The sequence below is a fragment of the Lolium rigidum genome, chromosome 7, assembly GCF_022539505.1.
Source record: "Lolium rigidum isolate FL_2022 chromosome 7, APGP_CSIRO_Lrig_0.1, whole genome shotgun sequence".
Lineage (NCBI taxonomy): Eukaryota > Viridiplantae > Streptophyta > Magnoliopsida > Poales > Poaceae > Lolium > Lolium rigidum.
The window spans coordinates 168,974,446-168,989,402 of NC_061514.1; the positions used below are offsets into that span (position 1 = coordinate 168,974,446).

Genomic DNA, 14,957 nt, shown 5'->3' on the forward strand with positions numbered 1-14,957 from the left:
TTGGTAGAGTAATTCATCTCTTCTCGATTCTCTATCTTATAGTCAAGCTAGTGACACGTATCTGATACGATTTTGTTGGGTCTGTTATCGTATTGTGTTGTAATTTGTACTTTCTTCGATTCTTTTTAATTGACTGAAATTTAGCATAAAATTATATTAAATTCAAGTTAATTGAAATAGATCGAAGGGAGTAGATATAGATGAGCGTAAGTTTTTTTTTGAAAGAAATGGATGTAGTGAAGAATGGTAGGAAAGGATGTCGTTCCTCTGGCTTGCGTCCGAACGTCAGATTTAGATCAGACGGTTTCTGGAAGCGTACGGCACGGCAGGGTATTCCATCCATTCCCTCTGTCTTATCTCCGGCACCAAGAGGCCTCCAGCCCGGCCGCTGAGCCAACCAAAGCGGTAGCCATGGTGACCGCGTCCACCACCCCCTTCCCCCGCCTCCTCGCCCCGGCCCGGTCGAACCCCGCCGCGCGCCCCTCCCTCTCCACCCGCCGCCCTCCCACGCTCTCCTCCTCCCGCTCCGTCGTCTCCGTCCGCCGACGCCTCGCCGCCGCATCCAATGATACCACCAGCGACAAAGAGCAGGAGCAAGAACCGTCCACGGCGGCGGGCGGAGCCGCAAACCCCGCCGAGGAACCGCCGGTTTCTCCGGAGAAGACCCAGGAGGAGGTGGCGGCGGAGCTGAAGGAGGTGATGCGCGCGCGCAAGGAGGCGGAGGTCGCCGGAGGCGGCGGCGGGTGGTGGGCCGGGGTGACCCAGGAGATGTCGGAGATCGAGTGGCCGGCGCCCGGGAAGGTGCTGGGCACCACGGGGGTCGTCCTCGGCATCATCGCGGGCTCCACGGCCGCGCTGCTCTCCGTCAACGCCGTCCTCGCCGAGCTCTCCGACCGCGTCTTCGCCGGCCGGGGCCTCCAGGACTTCTTCTAAGGGTGATGTGGCATCCATCTGTCTCCTTTTGTATTTCGAGAATTCAGATAGGCGTATAGTCCGTTCGCTGTATCCATGGTTTACAAAAGAGCATGGTTGTGTTCCAAGAAAAATATGGTGATGTTTGGGAGAAAATTTCAATGTGCTAACTTGTGGATACAGTTCAGTCTCTGGGAAAGAATTTCACATTGTCATTTCTTCATCCACAACATTTCAGATCATGTTTTACCTTCACAAAGAGCCACCCTAGGGTAGTATTTGAACTAACAGGACATTCCTAACATTTAGTTCGAGGGCTATACCTTTTCTCTGAACAGGACCTTTAATCTGATGGGTTGATCTATCGTGCGGACCTTAGATGTGCTACTGTACCGACATGCTTATCCAAAACCCCATTCAGGGCTTCAGGCAGCTCTTATTACAAGGAACTTCTATGTGCTACTGCACTCCATCTCATCCGCGAACAGTGAGATCTACTCTGCTAGGCACTACCAGAGTGATGCTGTGTTCATCAGGCACAACCTTGGTTGTTGCCTTCAGACAAAAGATTACACCGGAATGCTGCTAGATCATTTGTATTCCTCAAGTTGCCACATTTTATGGCATGAACTTTGAACGAAAAGTTGGCTCCTCAGACTTGGTCGATCTGTATAGTGCGGGCACTGATCATGCCTGATCTATATATAGGATCATGAGATACATGTACACCACTAGGTTTTTAAATTTTGTGTGATCCGTCTTTGTTTTGCTATAGTAAGTTCGGCCGATGGTTGTCACCTGCTTTGTTTTGTTGGGCTAATCCAGAGAGTGCAGTTAACTTCTGCCCATAGGTCCAACAGTTATGGACCTTTGATCTCAGCCGAATCAACGAGCAGCAAAAACATCCATACAGCACCAAGAGAGAAGAGAGGGCGAGAAACTCTGTCCAGATTGGCCGTTTCTCGTTGATTTTCACCAAGCTTGTTCGTCGGAGTCTCAAACATGGTTGGATTGACTCCAAACACGGTGAGTTCGTTCTACACTTGGAGCATGATTCGGCCACAGAGTGGTTTAGTTTTAGCTATCTCTAGAGGTTATCAGTAAGAGGGGACAGCAGATTGAGGACTCACCGTACTACATATTTCCAAGTTTCACGCTACTTGGTTCAGTTGTTTAGGAATGGTCTTCTGAAAACCAGAGGACAGAAACTATACCAGTTTTAGCTGTCTCTTGTTTGCTCCTGTTAAGTTTTGGTGGTCTTGGCAAGTTTGGTAAGTTTAAGTCATGTTGCTGTTATTGTGATCCTCAAAAGATTCTATAGAATACTCCATTTGTATCCACTTTGCTAATAGTGGAAGTTGGAGTGGGCCGGTTGGTCTCGTGTGCATGCTATTTTCTTATTCTGCTGCTTGTTGGTTGAGACTATTCACAAAGTTCATTGCGAGTTGAAGGGTTTGTGTAATGCATATGTGCCGTACCAGTGAACCGGTGCATTCTTTGTTGCTATCACCCCAACATGTTGCTGATTATGTTGTGGCGAAAGAATTACATGAACGATTTGTTTTACCATTACTGTGAACATTTCATAGCAAGGATTAGGTCAAGAATGGGTTCATCTTCTCAAGTTCTCTCAAGTGGCAGCACATATGTGCAAATGGTGCTTGTTACAGGACTTACAACCAGACACCAATTCAAAATGACACTTGTCTGAGCCAACATGTTTAGAATAATACTACTGCTAATTACTTTTGATGGCGACTTGTAAATTTTCCAAGTATAGAACTATTTTTTGCATGACTGCAGCTAATGAATTTCACTTTCCAGACTGATTTCTGAACATCCATATATCCAACTTCGCTGTTGTTTATCAATTTTGAAATCCATAACAGAGATCTATATATTTAAAAAATGATGAAAATATCTTTACTATTAAATAGGAGTTGGTCGTTTGACACTCAACGCACTTTGGTGGTCGTCATTGAGAGCATCCTGTACGTCCAATCAATCTCACGGTCTCTGCTTTCGTCAGATCTAATTAGGAAACAATCTCGATATCAATCAAATCTGCATAAGAATTAAAATACTTGCCAAAAAAATTAATATTTCCCACAATCTCTCGTCCTTTATATAATGAGGAAACAATCTCAGGCGTGATATCAATCAAATTTGCACAAGCATTAAAATACTTGCCAAAAAATTTAACCTTTCCCATAATCTCTTGCCCGTTATAAAATCTTTACTATCTTTACTATTAAATGGGAGTTGGTCGTTTGACACTCAACGCACTTTGGTGGTCGTCATTGAGAGCATCCTGTACGTCCAATCAATCTCACGGTCTCTGCTTTCGTCAGATCTAATTAGGAAACAATTTCAGACGATATCAATCAAATCTGCATAAGAATTAAAATACTTGCCAAAAAAATTAATATTTCCCACAATCTCTCGTCCTTTATATAATGAGGAAACAATCTCAGGCGTGATATCAATCAAATCTGCACAAGCATTAAAATACTTGCCAAAAAAATTAACCTTTCCCATAATCTCTTGCCCGTTATAAAAAATCTTAATTATTAGCGCTAAAAAATCACCTGTAATTAACACCTCAGCCTTTTATTCCATGACGTAAAAGGAAAGAAATATTCTCCTGCTGCATGTGTTTCTATTTTGCATGCATCGATACTTTAATATCTTTACTATTATAGTACAAATGCCCGTGCGTTGCCACGGTCCTCAAATTTTATTTCTCAATGCAAATATATAATTCACAACTCACTATGAAAATACAATTCACAACTCACTATAAAATCCTATAACGTCAAGAGAAAATAACAACACCAACAAATAAGTACCCATATATAGAGATCAAAAAGTCATATTATATTTCTCACAATATAAAGAGGCAAATAAGATATACATGAGAATATAACTACGGTAACAAAAGCATCAACACAAATACAATAGAACACTTCTATAAAGTTGAGGACTCATCGACTCACTTATCTAGATCGCAAGGGCTTTAGGTTTTAAATCCATCGGTCCCTATCTTCAAAGATGCACGTGTGTACGTCTTCAGCTCTAGTCCAATCCTGTAAACAAAATATAAAAGTGAGCCTTCAAGATATATAACAAAAATTTAGAGATGTTGAAAACATTTCTCGAAACGCAAAGAATAAAGCACAAATCTATAGTGATTTTTTCATTCCCACTAAAGTTATAACATCCAAGTAGTTTTAGTGAGTACCAAAAAACTGGGCGAGAGTCTACAACTTTATACTATCAGACTATACGAATTCTAGTTATAAATAGTTCCTTCAAGAAATTACTACCTTAATATAGAAGAAAGGGGATATGTATTACATCATTTTCACCTTCCATGAGTGTCACCGACTTACAGATATGAACTTTAAATCAATTAAATAAGGTTGCGAGCCTCTTTGCTTTCCTCCAATCCTAGTAGAAATTTGTATAATGAGTAATGAATAATTTAAATACAAAATCTAATGGTCCTAACAATTTAACGATCCATATTTGACTACAAAGATGAAAATATATAGCTAACAGACAAAAAAACTAATCGGTAAGAAGTAGGGGAAATATAAAATTGCCATTTCAAACTGAGAGCGCCATGTGTCACTAACTGATAAAATATATATTTTCTGCATATTAGGTAAAAGCATATAGGTTTTTTGATGGGTAGCACTGGTAGACATTTGGCAGCAAACTGCACCAAAACAGAAAAATATATGTCTTTCAGTTAAGCATATCAACTCGAAGCAAATAATTTAGTAAATCCTCAATCCGACCACAGGAGATGCAAATAAAATACGTCATGCAAATGCAATGCAATGCTCACATGCACGATACCTCCACATCAATACACGTGTGGGTCATTTGCACTGTAACCTAAACTAAGTAATTTTCATAAGAACACACAACTGCAGTTTACAAAATAAAACTCAGGCATTGACTTCAGTATATAACATAAGACCTATTTATACAACGCAAATGTCAAATTGACGGCAGATCCTATAGATAAAATTCTGAACGGAACAACAAAAACCATGACAAAGTTATTGATACATTACACGAAACAGGTTATGGGCGACAAACACAGGAACAAATGGAGATGTGCTCACTACAATACTTCTGATAGCACACGTGATGTGTCGTGATGAATACATTTGAAGGATTGGAATGCCAAAAATCATAAAAGTTGGAGATGAAAATATGAGACAAAATTTATTCTCAACCAACATTCCTAGTAAATTTACACTATCAGCTTGTCACAATTCGACGAATCCTTAGCACGTCATCACTGACATATACCATGAGAAGTATACCTGAAATGATGAGCATATTCAAGGGAACTGAATTCTGAAAGTACCATAGACATCCCCTGCTAAGGAGTTAGGAACAAGAAAATTGTGAGATGCTGGCCGAAACCTGCAGCTTCCATGCTGATTAGCACATCTTTCAGGCCTCAAATCATTTACAAGAAAAAACATCTATCAGGAAAACTCATAAAGGATATGAAATTTCCATGAATACGCAGATATATACATTTGAAACCTATCTTCTATGTCCAAGAGCATGGCCCATAGGAGCACAAGAAAAAAAATAGCAGTAAGCTTTCAGAAAATCAGAGATATACATCGGTAAAGATGAACCATACGACTGATAATTTTCTGAACATTATGCCCAACTACAATTTTTATATTGATTATTTGCCTAGTAATACAGATTCTAGACCTGTATATTGATTATTTACCTAGTAATACAGATTCATTATGCTCATGATTATGATCCTCATGAAGTTGACGGGGTTGTCTGACCTACACAAGACCGGGGATAAATGATGAAATGCATAGTGAGATCAAAATCCTCTTACATCTTCAATGTGGTGATGGTAATCATCAGTGTATAAGATACCATGCTAATGCAATTCTTTTGAAGAGTGCAAACGATGAACTCAAGCGAGAGAGAGAGATGGAAGCAGCTGCATCACAGCAGCAGAACCAATGCTTGTAGGAGAGGACAGAGTCCGGCCGTATGGATCAGATTAGAAGAAATTCTGAAAATAAAACTTGAAATTCGAACATACAAACAACAATCCTCAGTTATGTATCAGTATCGAGCAAAATGCTAATGACTGCAGAACATGCATTTTTAGTCTGGTAGTATAACAGATACATCTTCCTTTCAGGGTATTGAACAAAATGCTAAGGGAGATTGCGTCCAAGAAAATTTAGGTGACACGAAGTTCCAAACTCAGGCTCATATGTTGTCCACGAAGTTCCTTAATCGATAAATAAAAATATATTCTAATGCTCAATAAGCATTTCCTGTACTATTTTAATAAAATGATGTTCTTTGGTCCTTCTTGTTTTCTGTTATAAAACAATTAATGCATCATCCGATATAGCAATATAGTAGACCATTTTGACTACTGTATCTACTACTACCAACTTACGGACTAACAAAGAGAACCACATACGACTTGAACTTACTTCGCTATTCTAAACCCTAATAGTGCTACTTAAAACTACAAAGATGGTGCTCCAGTGAGAGATGCAACACTTCGAAGAATTCCTGTTGAATATCCAAGAACACCTCCACATAGTTATGAACTGATCAAGGGACCTTTTTGACATGAATACATTTGTACAACCAGGACATGAAAACCAAACGGATGAGTTTTGCTCTTTGTAAAATGGGAAGAAGCTTGCACAAAAAACATTTACCTTGGGGGTGCAGCATTTGTTTCCTGGATTCCTTGGATAATATGAAGCAACACCATACTTCTCAGCTATCTCACACACATGTAGACCTAAATAAACAAAACAATTATGGTAAATAACAACTAAGCAAGAAGAAAGTGAATGGCGATGTCAAGGGGAAGATGACTCTTATGGACATGCACTAACTTTAATCATGTTCTTTTCTAATGCCCTTTTCGCTATTGATCCATACATAAACCAGCAAATATGGAGAAGTGAACAATGGAAACTGAGTAAGTGGGCACATATTGGTTTATAGCCTTGTCTGATTGCAACAAATATATCAGATGAGAAACCTTAAGAGCTCGTTTGGCTCCCATGTATTCATTTCATTTGGTATTCCAAATACGCATACATGTTTGGTTGCCACACAGTTTTGCAAATGATTCTGGAATTTAATATGGAATTGCTACATTATCACATATATGTGAGCATGATATGAATTGCATCAACTATTTTTTCATAATTTTATGAACTCAGAACTATCCTTCTCCTACAATACATATGTTGAGTACCGCAACTCCGATAATAAAGAACCCAGCTACTGCCCGCTTTCGTCTCTACCTCTTCTCATGAAATAACTCTAGTGGTAGATTAGTCATCTATAATGAGTATAGTAGAGAGAACTAATTGAGTGTAAAAATAAACCGATAGATGGATATCCTACACACACGTGAAAATATAAATAAGCAGTGACAAAAAATGCAATGGCAAAGAAACTAATCACTTCATTATTGACAATAGATGCATATTCTACACCCTGTCCAAGAATGGGACCACACAAGCAAGCAGATATAGTGATCTGGGAAATCTCCAGAAAATCTCAGATAGGAACATGATCTCATTATCACGGTATTTCCGAGTTAGCAAAACATATGTGTTACATGTTTACAGGGAAGCAAATGAGGCAACAACCAGGGACATTAGAGATGTACATCAAATTGCAGACAACCATGTACATTAGACATGTCAGGTTTGTAAGTAAATTCAAAACTAAGTGCATGAGATGTCAGGTTTGAAAAAGAACTTCAATGCAATGGCGCCGCAGAAAAGTAATTCAAGTCATCTTGCACGGCAATACTAAGTACCTTCCAGTCTTCACGAATAAGCAGGGTCGTGAATTCTAATGAAAGTCTGAAATTTTAGCCTCATTATTCTTTCACAAATTAAATACTGGTGCCCATATCAAACTACATGACCTTCTAACCAAGAATTTATATTCACAGCCATAGAGAGTAGTGGAATAGAATTGGTGAAATAATAAAAAGGTATGAAACCACAACAATCCTGAGAAATGAATTAAAATTATTCAAAATTTCTATTAGGAGACCTTACTGGCAGCTCAAAGCACTTTCACATAAATAATGAACACCTACATTACAAAATAAATTGTGGCTAAATATCACATGACCTTCGAACCAAGCATTTGATCCGCATAATTTTAACTATCGTATTTTTGAGTTAGAATATTATCAACTGCAGTTGTAATCTGGGAAGATAAATCCATGTAAAAAAAGCAAGGAGTTCGGTGTACACAGCTAGTTCTTGCTCAACCACAGTACTAATCAACATGCCTATTCAATCAAGGCGTTGCGGAAGAGCAAAGATAAATCCAACCCATTATCTTCGGCAAAGAATGAAAAACGAGCTGATAGGCAAAGACACCTCCAATTACAGTCATACTCAGATTGGAGTTTTCTTAAGCTTACATTCAGTAGCATATTGTCCATTACGCAATCTAAAGCCACTTCCCTGAAACAAGAACATGTATGAATTATTCATATGAAATCATAAAAATAAATAGCAAATGAACCATCATGAGTTGGAGTTGGTGCCCAGATCCTAGTTCAGTACAAAATGGACCTTTATGGCAGGTTTTTCCTGTAAGAAGCCTGAATTTGTTTAGGTAATTCTCAATGCATCAATGCAAACACATAATAAGAGTGGAGTGCCCAATTAAATCATATAACCTAGGAGAAGTCTATTTTATTTTCACAACATGGCACATTCAACGAAATATCTATTTGCCACTGAATGCATTATGCTGCTGCCAAAATTTCATACCTTGCAATTTGGGGCTCCATGAGCTTTCACGGCAGATGCTTGATATTTGTAGATTGATCCATTTTTAGACATAGCATCCTCCTTCCTGGGGAATCCGACATATGTACAGACTTAGACAACATCAATGCAGGCCTAGAAAACATTATTTGTTGCAACAACTCCTATAGCGCATCAACAGAAAATTTTGGAGGTAAAGCCGTCATGTTATTCACCTGGAGTTAAGGTTACCAGCTGCTGCGAGCTGGAGATGAAGGGCATCGGTGCCGCAAGTTTCATCCCGTGCGCCATGAGCTCGCCAAGCACCGCCTCCAAGATCAGCAAACGTCGGCCCCTTCTCCCCTTCGACGCCTTCCTCGCTAGCCGCCACCTCCTGCTTGGGGTCGCCCCAGCCGCCGAAATCGGCCGTGATGCGCCGGTGGGGGTTCTCCGTGCTGACCTCGATCTCGAGCTGCTGGCTACCAGTCGTCGTGGAGGGGTCTTGGCGGTGAGGGTGGTGTAGGGCGGAGGCGAGCGAGGGTCAGCGCGCGGCATTGCCGTCGTTGTGCTTGGAGATTTGGGGTGGCAGGCTGGGGACATAGGACAGGGGACGGAAGGGTGGAACCCTAACTCGGACGCACAGCTCCTCGCTCTTGCTTGTTTCGGATGAACATGGGTGGAGGTCGCCATGCGGGGCGGACGAGCAGCGAAGATTTTGGGCCAGGCCCATAGGAGCGATGCGCGACGAAGGTAGGACGACCAAAAATTGTCGTAGTGAAAGGTAGGCAGAATAGGGAACACTTTCGTCCTTTTTAAGTAGTGTAGATGTAGAAATGGGAGTTGGTCGTTTGACACTCAACGCACTTTGGTGGTCGTCATTGAGAGCATCCTGTACGTCCAATCAATCTCACGGTCTCTGCTTTCGTCAGATCTAATTAGGAAACAATCTCACACGATATCAATCAAATCTGCATAAGAATTAAAATACTTGCCAAAAAAATTAATATTTCCCACAATCTCTCGTCCTTTATATAATGAGGAAACAATCTCAGGCGTGATATCAATCAAATCTGCACAAGCATTAAAATACTTGCCAAAAAATTTAACCTTTCCCATAATCTCTTGCCCGTTATAAAAAATCTTAATTATTAGCGCTAAAAAATCACCTGTAATTAACACCTCAGCCTTTTATTCCATGACGTAAAAGGAAAGAAATATTCTCCTGCTGCATGCGTTTCTATTTTGCATGCATCGATACTTTAATCTCGCTCGCAAATTGGGAAGTTATGGATCGGAAAATTTCTATATAAGACCTGGTCCAAAATCCTATTAGCGTGGACCAACTCTAATGAACCACGCGGGGCGCTCTCAATCTCAAAGTGCATGATGCCTGATTTTAGGTAGCTCTAAATCTTATACATATTTTTTTCTTTCGCCTAGCATTTGACTGGTATATGATGAAATACGATATATTGCATCCACATGGATGGATGATCCCTATAGGCGTGCCCGTGACACATTGTGGCATCTTCCTGTTGCTGCATCACACCGCCGACAAGGAGCGGTAAGGAAATACAACTCAGACGGTGTGCCAAGCCGCCACCGACTCTTTCATGCTTTATGGTTCGTGTCGCTTCTCTCATATAAATGTTCATATTTGTATCACAATTTTGTCTTTCGTTGTTGTCAGCATGAGCGTAAGTACAGACTCTCAGGCATCATGTATGTGAATCATTGAATCGCCTCGACATCGTAGTCATGAATCCTTACCGGATCTTATCGCCGACGCTTGGCGGCAGCCGCTTTAACTACATCAGCGTTGTGTGTGAATTTGGTCGTGCCGCAACGCTGCTTGAGTTGGACGATCGGGTGCATAAACAATCGATGTATAGTATCATATCTGTATAGGCATCAAACGCTTACCCGAGAGAAAAATATGTAAGCGATTATAGCAGTTAATGAGAAAATCAGCATTGTTTGTATCCATCAGGTAAATCATGCATTCGAATGCATGTATATTGGGATACCTCATGATTTGTGTTGTGCCACCGTGGATATCAGAGCTTGTGTTTCAGCTTCACGATTACTGATCACTTTCTTTGATTTTAGGTTCAAAAGAATATTGATTTTAGGTGTATTTACTATGTGGTACCAGTGGAATCGAAAGGCGAAGTGCTTCTGGTTGTACCTTCTTGCGTGAGCTACTCCTTCCTATAATTTCGATCTAATTTAATTCATATTCATTTGAGGGCTGGAAGGTAGATTCCTACACTAATCTAACTTGTATAGTTTGGATGGTCTGAAGCTTCCTACACCAACGAGTAGCAAGCCTCACCTGCTCCGTGTTCCATGAGCAATACAACCCGGTGATATTTCTTGTTAACTACTATGTAAAAGATTATAGCAATTAACTAGAAATATGATAACTTTCAAATCATCAAGGCTAAAATTGAGGACTGTTTTCAGGCCGTAGATTTTTCCAATATGTGTCCATTGGTGTTCATCATGATTGATTCCCTGCCCAATATTCTGTATTTTCCTCATTTTTTCTGCTCAATTTTAAATGTCGATCTCGATGTAGAGTAAGAGGACCATCAACATTTCTGGTCAATCTTCACCCAACAATCTTGGTGAAGAGTAAGAGGACAATCTTCAATGCCAATCTTGGTGTAGATTTTTAAAAAAAGGCACATACTAATACACACACATGATGGCATAATGTCATGGTGTAGAGTAAGAGGATATATAATATGGCCAAGGCAAGAGTAGAAAAAAGGTGAAAAGAAATTTGGCAATTTATTATGATCAGGGTGAGACGGGTCAGGGAGATGACCCAAATGGGTGGCGCAACGGTATCAAAGATTGCATTGATATGTTGAATAAAACGACATGCACTATGCTAGATGACATGACACAAAGACATAATAGTATGTATGATGACAAAATAATTTATGTGACCGTAGCAACGCACGGGCATTCAACTAGTGTACTGTAAATTGCGGTTGCTACATCGTTCAGTTGATTTGGATCCTTGTCTGCAATGGAACACTTCGTTTATTACTACTAACAACTGAGACATGGTGAAAAATCCTATTGGGTCGACCGGGAGTATGAGATTCGAAGAACCCACACCACAGGATTGAACTACACTATGTCGCTAGTTATTTTGCATTGGAGACTAGGATGATAACATCTTTCTTCACGGTGTTAGAGCACAGAGAGTTCTACAGGATTTCACAGCACTACAGGATTTCACAGCACAATGGCGCAGGATTTCACTGCATTCCAAGCCTCCAATGAGCAGTGACAACCCAAGGTTCTACAGGCAATGCGCTCGGAAGGGCAATGGAAATCCAAGCTTCAGCACGACTGCGAGTCAAGGTGCGTACTATAAGTTCCTGGCATCTCCCAAGCCCAACATTGTCTAAGCTTCCTTCGTTCATGTTTTCTCTGTGCAAAACTATGTGCTTCTTTCGTCTATTCTGCTTTGGAGAAGACTTGTTGGGTATCATGTTCGCTCCATCCAACTTTTATAGCATGGTTTGGTTGGACGCAGATGAACAATGTTTTGGTAGTTGAAGACTATTAATTATTCATCGTGTCCATGAGCAGCGATCATGTGGTTCCACCGAGCAACACTCTTGTTAATAGAGGGGCCTTCTCAAACCAATTAGGCCAAACAGGTCTTTTTTAGAAGAAAAAACTCGAAAATGACATACCTGAGAACCTGCACAAGAACGAATCCTCAAAAGGATTTTACCATGTTGATAACATTTCAGTGTTCACAGGTTTTTACTAGAACTCCTCCCAACGGGGAGGTTTTCACATACATCAGTGTCTTTTGTTCATGCTATTATTGTTATTCTGCAGCTTGTTGGTTGAAATATCCACAAAGTTCACTACAAGTTGAGAGGATAGCTGCTTGTTGATTGAGACTATTCACAAGCTTCACTACAAGTTCAGGGGGCTGTGTAATGCATATGTGCCGTAAATCGGTGCATTCTTTGTTGCTACTCATCCCAACATGTTGATTATGTCGCGGCAAAAGAATAACATGAACGATTTGATTTACCATCACTGTGCCAACATTTCATAGCAATGATTAGGTAAAAAAAATGGTTTTCACCTTCTCAAGTTCTATCCAGTGCTGGTGTATATGTGCAAATGTGCAAATGGAACGTTCTACAAGACTACAGCCAGACACCAATGCAAAATGACACTTGTCTGAGCAACATGTTTAGAATACTACTCCAGTGCTAATTACTTTTGATGGCGACTTGAAATTTTGCAAGCAGAGAACTTTTTTTATTGTATAACTGCAGCGAATGAATTTCGTTTTTCGGACTAAATTCTGAACATTCATATATCTAACTTCGTTGTTTGTTTATGAATTTTTAAATTAAATCCATAACAGAGATATGAACTTCAATTTTTTCCCCAATGAAAATCTGTACTTCAATTGCGGTAGCTACGTCTTTCAGTTGATTTGGACCCTTGTCCGCAATGCACGCATTGTCTTCGTACTACAAACCGGATATAGTGAAAAATCCTATTGGGTCAACAGGGAGTAGGAGATTCGGGGCACCACAGGATTTAACTGTACTTTGTCACAAGTTATTTTGCGCTGGAGACAATGCAGACAGCAATTTTGTGCACTGCTGCATGCTGTTAAAGCACATAGAGTTTTATGGAGAAGTTCTACTGACCTGGATTGCTCCCCAAGTGTGTCAGCAACCTCCACAAAACCAGGTTCGCTAATGCTCCAAGCCTAGATTTCACTACCATCCAAGCCTCCCATGAACAATGGCAACCCAAGGTTCTACGGGGAACATGTGATGATCATGTGGCAAATAATAGAGGTATAAAGAAAAGTGTGGCAAATTATAAAATCCTCACGTTCTACAGGACAGACACAACTCGTGAGCTCGGAAGAGCAATGCCAATCCAAGATTCAGCGTGCTCAATAAGTTCCCAGCGTCTCCCAAGCCCAAACATTGTCTCGCTTCCTTCAGTCGTTCATGTTTTCTCTGTGCAAACTATCTGCTCCTTTCCTCTATTCTGCTTTGCAGATATCATGTTTGCTCCATCCAACTTTTGTACTATGTTTGGGTAGTTGAAGGCTATTAATTCATCGTGTCCATGAGGGGTTCCACCGAGCACCACTCTTCTCAAGTTATCTTGAACTGTACCATGTCACAAGATATTTTGCGCAGGAGACAATGCTGATAACAAGTTTGTGCACGGCTGCACACTGTTAACGTAGAGTTTTATGGAGAAGCTCTACTGGCCTGGATTGCTGCCCAAGTGAGTCAGCAACCTCCAGAACATCAGGTTCGTTAGCTAGGGATCATGAGTACCGAGGAGGCGAGGATCAGACACGATTTCACCGCGCTCCAACCCTCCGATGAACAATGGTAAACCCAAGGTTCTACAACACAGACAGCACAAAACTCGGTGCGCTCGGTAGAGCAATGGCAATCAAAGGTTCAGTATATCGAATCGTATATCAAATAAATACGAAGACTAGGCGGGACCATATCTTAATTTGCAAAAGTAGAAAGAACCGTGCGTGATCTTAGCGATTTGTCCAGGGTCCGATCCCTAGCGGTGCCAAGTATAGCACCTGACTAGGGATTGAATAAGGAATATGGAATCCTATCACATAAATACGAAGATTAGCCGGGACGATATCTTTGCAAAAATAGCGAAATAACCGTGATTTTAGGGCGTTACTTCTTAATTTGCCCCTGTACCTCACGCTTATTGTTGGGTATACATACATTAGAACACCCAAACGAAGATACCTGTCATTGTTTCTCAGGAAGCCTACTTTGCTATAGACGAGGATCAAACAAGCCCGCATAGTAAATTTCTCCATGGACAAGTATAGGAACCGTTTCCATACACCACTCATACTCTCCGTGCTTCTTCTCGCCTGCTTCGCTAGCCATGTCCATGTGCAGTGTAAGTTGTCTCCCGGTGGACATATTTTGATGATTCGGTTGAATTGTCTTCCAAAAACTAATCTTGCAACATTAAGCAGTTCATGCTCATGCTATGCATGATTTTTCTTGAGAAGCTCTTACAGATTTTCGGAGTGATTGCGTATTTTGTTTGTTTGATTGTTGTAATAAATATATTAATTGGTTTTCCTGTTCCAAAGGTAGAATATTGGAAGAGTTGGAAAGCGTTAAGATCAATTTACCGTACGGACTGTGTGTCCGTGGT

The 14,957-nt window shown here is 40.6% G+C and overlaps 1 protein-coding gene across 1 annotated transcript; it reads left to right on the forward strand.

The window, feature by feature from the left end:
- The first annotated feature begins 396 nt into the window (after positions 1-396).
- LOC124677093 (preprotein translocase subunit SECE1-like) lies at positions 397-1,127 on the forward strand. Its single transcript, XM_047213091.1, has one exon. The coding sequence runs from the start codon at positions 412-414 to the stop codon at positions 931-933; it is 522 nt and encodes a 173-aa protein (XP_047069047.1). The 5' UTR covers positions 397-411; the 3' UTR covers positions 934-1,127.
- Positions 1,128-14,957: the final 13,830 nt, after the last annotated feature.